The sequence below is a fragment of the Equus quagga genome, chromosome 16 (genome assembly GCF_021613505.1).
Source record: "Equus quagga isolate Etosha38 chromosome 16, UCLA_HA_Equagga_1.0, whole genome shotgun sequence".
Classification (NCBI taxonomy): Eukaryota; Metazoa; Chordata; class Mammalia; order Perissodactyla; family Equidae; genus Equus; species Equus quagga.
This window is the reverse complement of record NC_060282.1, coordinates 19,295,427-19,307,913: the sequence shown is the minus strand read 5'-3', so window position 1 is coordinate 19,307,913 and position 12,487 is coordinate 19,295,427. Positions and strand designations below refer to the sequence as shown.

At 41.4% G+C, this 12,487-nt stretch overlaps 1 protein-coding gene across 1 annotated transcript in view; it reads right to left on the bottom strand.

Moving 5' to 3' along the window:
* HAS2 (hyaluronan synthase 2) overlaps positions 1–12,487 on the bottom strand; it is a 37,451-nt gene that overhangs the window by 13,900 nt on the left and 11,064 nt on the right. The window contains exon 3 of the mRNA XM_046642511.1: positions 3,615–4,241. Within this exon, the coding sequence (XP_046498467.1) occupies positions 3,615–4,241 (627 nt within the window). The remainder of the gene's footprint in view (positions 1–3,614; positions 4,242–12,487) is intronic.

Genomic DNA, 12,487 nt, shown 5'->3' with positions numbered 1-12,487 from the left:
AGGAAGATTGGTAACAGATGTTAGCTCAGGGCCAATCTTCCTCACCAAAAAAAAAAAAAGATATAAAAAAGTAAATATAATCCCAAAATTGTTTGAAAAATAAGGGAAAAATAGAAAGGTCTACATTAGAAAGTATTAAATTTCATAGTCTATGGGTCTGTATTTGCTGCAGATGATTTTAATTTTGCTCATTGTGCTTTCCTATATTTTTTAAACATACTACCATAAAAATGTGTTATTCAGTAAATAAAAAAGCTAATATAAAAACATTTTGTGGGGCTGGCCCAGTGGTGCAGTGGTTAAGTTCGCATGTTCCACTTCTTGGAGGCCCGGGGTTTGCTGGTTCGGGCTTGGGTGTGGACATGGCACCGCTTGGCAAAAGCCATGCTGTGGTAGGCATCCCACGTATAAAGTAGAGGAAGATGGGCATGGATGTTAGCTCAGGGCCAGTCTTCCTCAGCAAAAAGAGGAGGATTGGCAGTAGTTAGCTCAGGGTTAATCTTGCTCAAAAAAGAAAATTTGAAAAGGTAAGAAAGACTTTTGCCCTACCTTAAGCCATATTCAGACAGGTCAGAATCTGTCCTTCTTCAAAAAAAGTTTCTCCAGAAAACTACTTTGATACAAAATCAAGAAAATCTTCCTCATTCTCATCTTTATTTCTCATTCCCTTCTTCTCTCATCTTGTATTTTTCTTCTGCTGCTTTTTTATCTTCTCTATCTCTGAAAGCAGTCACTAGCATCATAGATGAATTTACTACCAGACTGGATTTTTCCTAAAGCTTCCCTTTATATTCCATGTCAGCACTAATTATTTGAATGGCTTTTAAGGCTAAGACAGTAGTCAGTAGAGAAGACTAGAGATGAAGGCTGAGAGAGGGAGAGGTGGTAGTTGATAAAGCCTTGTTCTGGGGGAGACCAAAGGAAGGCAATTCACAAAGCCCAGGAGGGTAGGTGGAAAGGTCAACCTTGAAATAGGAAGTAAAGTTGTGTACCCTTGAAACTGTAAGCAGGAGAAAGTGAAGAAGATCTTGGCAGCATTCAGAACCAGTACTCTTGATTTTTCTCTTTCATAGGAGGCAAGGTCATCTGTTAGCAGTTAAGCAGAGAGGGTTTGGGGGAGGGTGCTGGGAGAGTGGTGAAGGTATGAAATAATAGGTCATGAGAGCAATAAGCAAGATATCTATTCACGATCAAGTGAAGAGAGTGCTGACCACTGTCCAAGACCCAGCTGCAACTGGAAACCAATCATTTTGGCCATTTCTCTGCACAGTTAAGCAGCGTTCTCCAGCCAAGTTAGCAAGTATGTGAGCAGATGGTCAATTTCTTCCCCCAGCCCCCATTTTCTCTTGCATATCAGCACCTGGACTTTGCTTCCCTCCTTCCCTAAGCAACCTGAACTCCATCTTCAATCACTTGTAATACTTAGTAGCCATGATCCTCGACCCCCCTTCTCTCCTTTGTCTTTCTGTGGCTTCTGCTCCGCAACACTAGGACCCTAGGTCAGTCAGAATGGAAGGAGACAGTATATTAGTTTGAACCTTATGATATTTCCATTTTTATAGGGTACGCATGGTTAAATATTGGGGAGTTTGATGAAGGATGGCAGGATGGAATTACCTGGTTTCAGAATGTCAACACACGTTTTTTATCCTTGTTTGAGCACTTAGAATAAACTGGGAATCCTAGGGGGATTCGGGGCCCAGCGGTAGCTGCTGCTCAGATCAGTATATCTGGAGGCATCAGCCTGAAGGAGGGAAAGTTCTCAAGCCTGATTAGGGTTCTAGCAGGGAGCCTACTCTAATGTTTCATATTTTGTATTACTTTTTCCTGGACAGGCACGATGTCAAGTTGTCAAGGATACAAAAATAATTCAAAACAAGAATCATGAGAGAAGGGGGCTTGGGAGAAACAGGTTTCAAAAAAAGAAGAAGAAAGAAAGTCCACACAATGACATCTTGATTAGAAATGGCAAACAAAGGAATTGTTTTAGCTAGAATTAAAGGCAAAATATCAAAACAGATGTTTTCCCATTTTAGGCCCAGAGCTTCATTCTTCAAAACTTCTGTAAGTTCCCCAGTCATCCCCTCCTTTAAAAGGGTCATTTCATCCTGGGCCTGAAGTTGCATGACGCAAATATGTAAAAATGTCCTGAGTTAACCGAAACCACCTTAATTGTGCAAGTTCTAGAAATTAGGAGAAACTTGGGGGTGAAACTCTATCAACTGCCTAGAAGGAAGAATAATATGCAGACTTGTATCAACTGAAGAAATGCCTCAAAACTCTTCAGATATTAACCAAAATTAACCCTGCGGTGGCAATTGACATGTCCTGTAATTTTCAAGTAAGACTAAATTATCATATAATAAATAACAATAACATTAACAGCAAACATTTTAATGATATTAACAATACCATCATTAACAACTTTTGCTACCTTCATAACTTTTGTACTCTTTGGAGACTTTTTTTTGAAATAATTATCTCAAACCCCTTGTGAGATTGGTTTATTCCATCCAGTAAACTGAGGCTCAGGGAGGTGGTCCTGCTCAAGGTCAACCAGCTAGTCATACCTAGATCAGAATCTATGTCAGCTGACTTTGAAGCCAGTGCTCATTCCCATCCCGTTACACAGAGAGACCCATTGGGCATGACTCTGCATCAATAAAGGCCCCTAAAATATATAACAGATCATCTGAAAAGTAGGATCTCACTCTTAAGAGAAAAGGCAGAGTGTCTCAGTAGATTTTTTAACCAGAGTAATTTCTCCCTTCTCAATATCATCATAGCCAAAATCTAACTAAAGAGTCTGCAGAAAATTACCACTAGAAAATTCACAGGGACCCTACAAATGTTCTAAAGAAGAAAACCTCAATAAGAACTAGGAGAGGAGAAACCCTGGAGTGAGCAGTCAGAGAATTAATGAGAGACACAGCCTGTCTAATTTTCATGTAAGCAAACACCATCACAAATGCTTTCAAAGGTCAAGTTGCAGTGAGTGAGGTAATGGTGTTTGGGGAGAGAAATAAACATTACTTGGGTTTTGCTCTGGGACGGTTGTTTTTTTTCCTCTCCCTTTTTCATTTTCCTATTCTTTCTCTCTGTGTCTCAGTCTTGGGTTCCTTGCCATTTTAAATGAAAATTGTTCTCACCATCCCCATTTTGCCTGGTCTCCGTAAAAAACACTTTATAGCTTTCCCTTGAGCCTACAGATTTTTTCAAGACCCTTCTGCTCAGCAGACACTATTTTCTTACAAGGCTGGAGATTTTAAGAGTGTGGAAAATGATGTTGGATTTAACTTGGCAGAACCCAGGGGGCAGAGAAGGTAAGGGAGGGGGAGAGAAGGGAAGGAAGGGTCTCCTGTTCAAAATAATCTTGAGTTCCAACCAATAACACTGCACAAGTTAAGCATTTTCATAGATAGCCTTAACAGTGTTAAACGATTTTTTTTTCTCTCTTTCAAAATGTGCTTTCAACAGTCATGCTGTTTTCAAATGAACTGAAAGGAGTACTGTGCTCAGGACGGACAAGGATGGGCTATAACATATGACTGGGGAGATACAAAAGCGGCTTTATTTAAATGTGTGTTTGCCCTGGCAGGAATTCGGAAACCTACCTGCACATAATCCACACTTCGTCCCAGTGCTCTGAAGGCCGTGTACATGACTTCTCTTTTTCCACCCCATTTTTGCATGATGCAAATACTTTTGTTGGACAAGACCAATTGGGTAACATGTTGAGAGCTTTCTTTATGTGACTCATCCGTCTCACCAGGACCCTTCTCATGGAAGTTGTTCTTCCAGATGTAAGTGGCTGATTTGTCCCTGCCCATGACTTCACTGAAGATGTCCATCATGTAAAGATCATCTTCTGAGTTCCCATCTATGACCATGACAACTTTAATCCCAGGGTAGGTTAGCCTTTTCACAGATTGCAAGCATTTCCGTAAGTAGTCTGGATCTTCTTGATATGCAGCGATGCAAAGAGCAACAGTTTTGTTCAACTTAATGGGGGTTTCTAGGGATTTTTTCATTTTTCGATGCTCCAAAAAGGCAAACAGGCTTTGGATGATGAGGTGTGATGCTAAAAAGGCACCATATAGTCCAAAAGAGAAATAGTAATTATCTGTTTGGATAAATTGGTAGCCAACAATATAAGCAGCTGTGATTCCAAGGAGGAGAGAGACTCCAAAAAGTGTGGTTCCAATTATTCTCAGGATACATATAAACCTCTCACAATGCATCTGTAATATAATCAAATAATACTCTCAGTTAACCACTCTTGTTCCATACTTGTATATACATGGTGTCATGGGGAGACTATTGGACTAGAAGTGTTCGGGAGTTCTAACACTGTGTTTCTCACTTAACTAACTGTCTGACTTTCTGCACCTCAGTTTGCTCATCTGCAAAAGAAGATTAGGGATGCCCTTCTGGCACCCCTCAGAGGGCTGCTTCAAGAATAAAATGAGATGATGGTGCAAGGTACTATTGAAAACCATAATACATTAAATAAATCCATGGAGGCACTATGTTTAGTGTGTTAGATCCCATGTCTAAAGATGCACTCTATGTATGTAGTTATTGCTAGGCATAGAACATAAGTTTCCTAGTGAGCAAGGCAATTTTTCTTTCTACACCATGCTGGCTTCTCACTTCCAATAGCAACCAGTGAAAAACCCACAGGAGATTTTGCTAAATTTCTCCTGTGTAATTTCATCTCATCTCCAATGCACATCACTCAGCTCACACCCTTTCCATGCAGCCAGCTGAGGTTGGAGATCAGAATACTTGGATTCTAATACTAGTTCTTCCATCAACTAGCTGTGTGACCTTGAGCAAGTCACTTTACCTCTCTGCACCTCAGTTTTTTTAATGTGTTAAATGAGGGAGTTCAGACCCAATTATTTCCAAAGTCTCTGTTGACATTAAACGTTGTTTATGCCTAGGTATTCTGCACAGACATCTATCAAAGGCCCTGTAATTCTGAATTGCATTCCTTTGTTCAGACGGCTGTCTCCTCCATCCACTATCACTAACACCAGATGGTTAGCTCCTGGGGATCAGGAAACTTCCTGGAACACAATAAGCCCACAATAAATGTTGTAGAAATAAATCATAAATTAAAGAAGAAACAGTATCATGCTTAATTTCAACAAGTAAGTTTTCCATCTTCTTAAAAGCCTTACCACATCAGACCCGAAATACATTCCGGCTCTTAACAATAGCCAATTTTGTAGTCCTCCCTACGATTTGTGTATCTCTTGAATAAGGCTTAGGGCAACTAGAGCACAGGAGGACCATTTTTCTGTATTTCCTAAAGCATCTCCAATGCTAAGCATAGAAGAGGTACCTGACAGACCTATTTTATTTTGCTTTGCTTTTTGGCTTCCTGGACCCAATTCCAATGTGTAGGGGGGAGGGGGTTTCCCACACATCCAACAAACAATTCTCCGGAACACCCGCTGTGTGCCCTACAATTTGACTCAGTTCTGACACTATCTGCCGGGAGACAGAGTCAGATTCTGCAGGTTAAGGGTTCAGTCCTACAAGACTGCTCGCTCCAACTTTAGACACCAATCATAAGCTCAGGTTGTTACCTGTGCTTCGGACCAATGGCTGTCAATCAGAGGTTCCCAAGACCCCCTCCTCGGGTTCGATTAATTTGCTAGAGCTGCTCATAGAACTCAGGAAACCCATTTACTCATTAGATTACTGGTTTATTATAAAAGGATATAGCTCAGGAGCAACCAGATGGAAGAGATGCACAGGGCAAGGTATGGGAAAGGGCATAGAACTTCCAGGCTCTCTCTGAATGACCACTTTCCCAGCACCTCCACCTATTCACCAACCCAGAAGCTCTACGAACCCTCACCTTTTAGGATTTTTTTAGGGGCTTCATTACGTAGGCATGATAGATTAAATTATTGGCCACTAGCAACTGAACTCAATCTCCACCCTTTTCCCATCCCTGGAGGTCTGGAGGTGAAACTGGAAGTTCCAGGCCTCTAAGTACATGGTTGGCTCCACTGGCAACCAGCCTACATCCTTAGATGCTTTCCAAAAGTCACTTCATTAATACAACCCAAAGATACCTCTATCGCTCCCTTCACTTAGGAAATTCCAAGGGTTTTAGGAGCTCTGAGCCAGAAACAGCGACGGGGACAAAGATCAAATATATATTTCTTATTATAAATCACAATATCACAGTTTTTTCCCCCAAAGCATATTTTCCTCCTCTTCCAAGGCTGAACTATAATAAGGGGGATAATGGGTATAAAAGCACTATCCCCATCTGTAATCACTCACATTAACTTCACGGTTTCGTCATACTTACGTATAATTAATACTTAATCTTTTTCTTTAATTCAACTAGTTTTTGAAAGCTACATAAACTTATTTTAAATGGAAACTTAGGGTAAGCAATTATCTCTGCAAAATCTCTTGCTGGATATGTTATTTATATTTTCCTATTCCACACTAAGACTTAAAATTGAATGTCTACATAACACCTAGGGTTATCTTGGCTGTTACTAGTTCTGTGGGCATCACGTCACTCAGCAACAAGAGCCACTATGCACATTCTAGTCCCTATAGTCATGCACTGAGGTGGTCCTGAGTGGATATGCATTATACTTTTGGGAAAATTCAGTGTGGCTGTTTGTCAATTGTGTTTCCTCTCCTGAGCACAGACTGCTTGATGTGGCCGTGATATTCCAGCCTTTGGAAATCTGAGGTGGGCCACTCCCAACTGGGACTTTTAAAAGAGGGAATGGGCCTCTTGCAGTCTCTCTTTTCCTTCCACAGGCATGATGCTCATATCAACACGGTCCTAGGGGATTGCAGAGCCCAAAGATAGAGGGCGCTTGGTCCTTGAACTGCCACATGAAAGGCAGCCAGCCACCAACCCAGGATATTTGCCTTGGACTCTCCTGTTAGGAAGAAATAATTTCTGAGTTTTTGTTCGTTTGTTTGTCCATTATGCATTTTGAGTTTAGTTCACTCTAACTAACACAACCTAGGTAAAACAAAGCAGCCTGGAGACTGAGATTCCAGCTTATGGGCATTATTTTCCTTTGTTAACTGGAAATGATAGTACTTGTCAATGACCCCTCACGGGGCTGCAGGGAGGAGCAAAAGCAAAGCATTTGTGAAAGTCTTTAAAAAAACCAGAAACACAATGCAAAGTATCAGCTAACAAGGAAGCTAAACAAACAAAAAACAAATGTTTGTTCCACTTCTAGCACTTTATAGGACATCATAATATGTAACATGTGAGCCTGATAAAGGTAATCACAACACAAATGGAAAGTCCAAGCTGCTGGGAGAATAGTGCTGGGGAAGAGTAAAACGTTGAGCTTTCAGTGAAAGGCAAGAGAGCACCGCATCCCTCATTAATTAAGACAGCTGACGGGATGCTGAAAACTCCCGAAGGGTACATTAACCAATGCCTAAAGGTGCTGGGAGCACCAGACTTGGAACTCGTCATTTCCAAGACATGAGTCATTCTCACAAGAGTGAAAAATTTCAAGGGGACTACACTCTGCCAGGGAGAAGCTTAAGTGTGTGTTTCGCTTGTGTTTAAAATCTCCATAGCCAGCAAAAGAACTGCCTGCCATTCTTTTCCATTATTCACATTTTCCTTGCTTTTATCAGCACACGTGGATACAGAGAGTGTCCGCATAGCATCTGCTGACCACAGCTGAAGTGGGAACACCCTCTTACATCATAGGAGTCTACAGAATGTCCTTTTGAAGCCTGGGAAAAGTTGCTGGTGAACTGCAGCAACGTGGCTCGAATTGAACCTTTCTGTTTCTGTGAGGTACCGCATTATTGCCCAGTGTGACACACGCAGCATCTCAATACAGGCCAAAGGGCAAAAGGCACATCGCAGAGCCAGCTTTACTGAGGGAACACATTGATCTCAGGGAGTGACACACAGGATGTGTTTTTTCTAATTTCCCCTGGGCGATTTCATAGATATGGGCACCATATGTGTAAGACTTTCTGAGACAATCCCCAATTCAAAGACTGTTTCATAAGCAAACCCTCCTTGTCAGACATATGGTTTTACTGTTAAATGGGAAAATATGGTTAGTTCCATCCTAGATCATGAAAGCTTACTGCTACATAGAAAGATGATTTAGAAATTTACCTTCCATAAATATTTACAACATAAAACTTGGATTTCTTTGCCCAGTATCAGACTTCAGCCTATTAATTGATTTTTAAGTTGCTAATGGACTTGATACCAATTATTCACTATGTACTAAACTTCACAGAATTCTAGGCCAAACCGACTATTAAAGAATAATGTAAGCTCCAAAAAGTCAACAGAATTTCTTTTTTAATCTATTTTCACTAATGTTCCCCAAGGCCTTAAAACATTGCCTGGCTTACGGCTGTCTTCGGTAAATGTTTGCGGAATGAATGGATGTAACTTTATTCACCAACATCATCATGGGCCTCATTCTTATGTGAACTAAGATTTATTCATCATTCATTAGGTTCCAGGTAATGGGGTAAGTTTTGTTTGTTTTGTTGAATAGCACAATCCTATTTAATCTCAATAACTTACGTGGTAAATATATTGTTAATTTCATGTTACAAATAACATATCCATATGAGGAGGAAAGCAAGACTGAGTATTTAAGGAACTTGCCCAAAGTCACAAAACCAGGAGTAGGATCCACATGGTGGCATAATGCCAGGTGATTAGAGTAGTCTCAGTAAATATTTGTTGAATAGATTCAAACCCTCATGCCAAAATAGGCAGCTTCCTTTTCTTTCCGGCTAATAAAACACATTGTGTAAAGAAAGCTTAGAAAAGAACTTTGAGGGGGCCGGCCCAGTGGCCAAATGGTTAAGTTCGCATGCTCCGCTTTGGTGGCCCAGGGTTTCGTTGGTTCAAGTCCTGGGCGCGGACATGGCACCGCTCATCTGGCCATGCTGAGGCAGCATCCCACATGCCAAAACTGGAAGGACCCACAACTAAAAATACACAGCTATGTACCAGGAGGCTTTGGGAGAAAGAGGAAAAATGAAATCTTTGAAAAAAAAGAACTTTGAAAACTGTCTTCCTGCTATCATGGAAAATGAGGAATTGACACTCACTCAGGTACAGATACAAGACCATCCACTAGTCAGAGAAGATTTCTGGGCTCATATGCTTTCCTATGTGGGTAGAGCCAAAAGGGATGTGGAATGAGGTTGTCTCAAAGGAAGCTGGTAGTCCCCCCAAATTCTGTGTTATCATAAGAAAGGGACTCCCATATCCACTGGTGCCCCCTACAGAGCAGATATAAGCCTTGCTCTTAGCTCATAGACCCCAAGTGGGACCCCATAGGTCATTGGGTATCAGAGCCTTTTCCTTCCCCCTGACTTCCTGTATTAACCAGAAGGCAAATGCTGGATAAGAGAACAACAGCTCTCTCACTGCCCTAGCTCTGTGCCAAGAACTGAGCTCCCATAGCTTTCATAAAGTGGTCCTTCCATTTTGGATCTGGGAGAAGCTGAAGTGAATTCGAATTAGTTGAGTCAGCATCTGGGAAAGGCTGCAGAGATTAGGTCAAGTGAGACGTCTTCTGAGAAGTGTTAGCTTACCACTCCCTTCTAAAGTAACCCCTCCGCCCTGCCCTCTCTTCACTCCCTGCCACTCTCTCTCCCCTGACTCCATCTGTCTAAGTAGCACTATGTGCACTCTGTGGCCACAGGGACCATTGATTGTGTGTCTTGACCAACTGTGTATTCCTGTATCAAAAGAAAAAAAAAACAGGGTCTGGCACATAGTAGGTATTCAATAAGTACATCTGAATAAACGAGTAAGTCCATTTGGACTCAAGCAGTCAATGCTAACTGACAGAGCACAGGGCCCTCCCCTATCTTTGCTCAGAGGCTGAGCCCTTCAGGGTACTCCTCATCCAGCATTTTTCTCTTTCTTTTTTAAAAACCATTTCCATAGTTTCTTGCCCTGCTATCTAAATGTAATAGTTGTGGGGAGTACCAGACCAGCTCTAGAGGACCTTTGGAGACAAAGTCAGAAAAGGCAAATTGGTCCCCCAGAGCATTTCCAGAAATTGTGAGTTGCAATCTGAGCAATCTTATGAGTTCAGCGGTCAAGTTTGAGGCATGAGGGATAATGAGATCATCTGTTATCAACTTGAACTCTAGCACTCTTACAGTATTTATCATCCATTGATCTATACACTGCTTTGTTTTTTGGTTCCAATGACCTGTGTGTGCACATATATGCATGGGCAAGCATGTGCACATGTATTGGCCTCTGGAACCAGACTAAACTGGGATAGACTCCTGGCTCTTCCTTTCAATGGTTGGGTAAGCTTGAACAAGTTACATATTACTTGCTATCTTCACTTTCTTCATGTATAAAATGGAGCTAATCATATTGACTTCACAAAACAGATTTTGAGATTAAAAGAGGGAATGCATTTAAGTACCTAGAAAGAAATTATCAACAGTTAGAGCTCACTGATGTTAGCTCTCTGCCAGTTACTACCCTGCCAGTAACCATCTCATCAGCCTGACTCTCCTTCTCTTTAACCCATTGTTTGTTAGTTATCCAGGGATAAGTGGCATAGTGGAAAGTACAGCTGGCCTGGGAAGAAATAGAGTCAAGCCCAAGTTCTGCCTCATATTAGCTGTCTGACTTTAGACAGACCACTTGAGGGTTCTATGAATGAGCTATGTGTCCTAGGACAATAAATATCTCTGAACTTCACAATTTTAGGAGTAAACTTGAGACTTTATTAATTTTAATGTTCCTACCACCCATATCTGAGTGTCTATAAGAAGGATGAATGTAGGTTGCAATGTGGGCATGCTCTTCATCACAGTCATCTGAAGGACGAGTACAAAGAATAAATTGCTTTTGGAATCTACTCTCTGAGCCTCATTGCCTCATTTCCTCATTTGCCAAAAGGGAATAATATCTTTTTGTAGGGTTACTCTAACTAGGTAAAGAATATACATATTTATCCCAGCTTCAATGGGATATTAATGGCTTCTGAACATGAAGGGGGAGTAACTTAAGTTATAAAGTGCACTTGTCTCTCTTCCTCATTATATTCTAAAGTCCACTGAAGACCAGGTCAGTGTCTTTTTAACTTGTAGCCAATATCTAAAGGCACAAAGGCCAAGAGGAGATATTTAAAGAGTGTTTGTTTAGTGAATGCATTGCTCAAGATCACATTTAATAAATAGCAGAACTAGTTCTGGAACATAGGTTTTCTTTACCCCTAAACTCATGTTGCATGGAGGAAGGGGGACTAAACCTCAAATTTTATGTAGAATGAATAGAAGTAGGAATATAAACTTAGGCAGGTGACACTAGCAAGAAATATGGGACCCTGCTTCTTTGTAATAAGATATATTCTGCTTGTAGCCATTTGCTTGCTAATAGGGGATTTGGAAAGTGCGGTGAGCAAAAGGTTAAAAGGTAGTGGTTCCTTGGGTCCGCCTGCATGGCAGAGTGGTTAAAGTCCCGCACACTCCACTTTGGTGGCGCACTCCACTTTGGGGTTCATGGGTTCAGATCTGGGGCGCAGACCTACTCCACTCATCAGCCACACTGTGGAGGCATCCCACATACAAAGTAGAGGAAAATTGGCGCAGATGTTAGCTCAGGGCGAATCTTCCTCAAACAAACAAACAAATAAATAAATAAATAAATAAAAGAGGAAGATTGACAATAGATATTAGCTCAGCGCAAACCTTCCTCATTAATTAAAAAAAAAAGTAGTGGTTCCCAAATTTTGCTGTACATTTCAATTACCTGGGGATCTGTAAAAATTACTGATGTGTGACTCCTACAACATTGTGAGTTCATTGGTATGGAGTGCTACTAGGGCATCAGGAGCTTTCAAACCTCCTTAAGCCATTCTAATTGCAACAAAGTTTGGCAATCACCAGGTTAAAGTGTAAGAAAGCTTTCACGATCTCATTTGCATTGACACAGGCCCCTTATGTGTATAGCCTCTGCTGCTGCTCTCCACTAGAAATCCAAGATTGAAGTACCCAGATGAACCCTCCCAATAGTCGTCTCTTTAGAGCACATTACCCTCTGGGACACATTAGATCATATGACCCTCCCCTTGTCCCCTTCTGACCTCCTCTTCCTGTCCGGCTTTTTTGAAGTTGGCCTTTTTCTCTCCAGCCCCACTGCCATTATCCTAGCAGAGAGCCTGGAGCCAAGCTTGCAGGGTTAGGCAATAAGCCTTTCAAAGGTCCTGTCACCCTAGCTGTGTCTGGATCCACAGCTTCAGGTTTCAGATTCCTCTTCATTTGCACCATCAATATTGATCAATTACTCCTAGGATGCCAATTCTCCCAACTGCACTACTGGTTCCTGAACTTCATCATCCTAAACTTCATCCTAAAGTTCAGGTGGCAAAGGGGAAAATTACAAAAAGACGTGGCATGGAATCTTAGTTCCACATGTTCCTCCATCAGCTCTTGGGCACTATTTCTACAG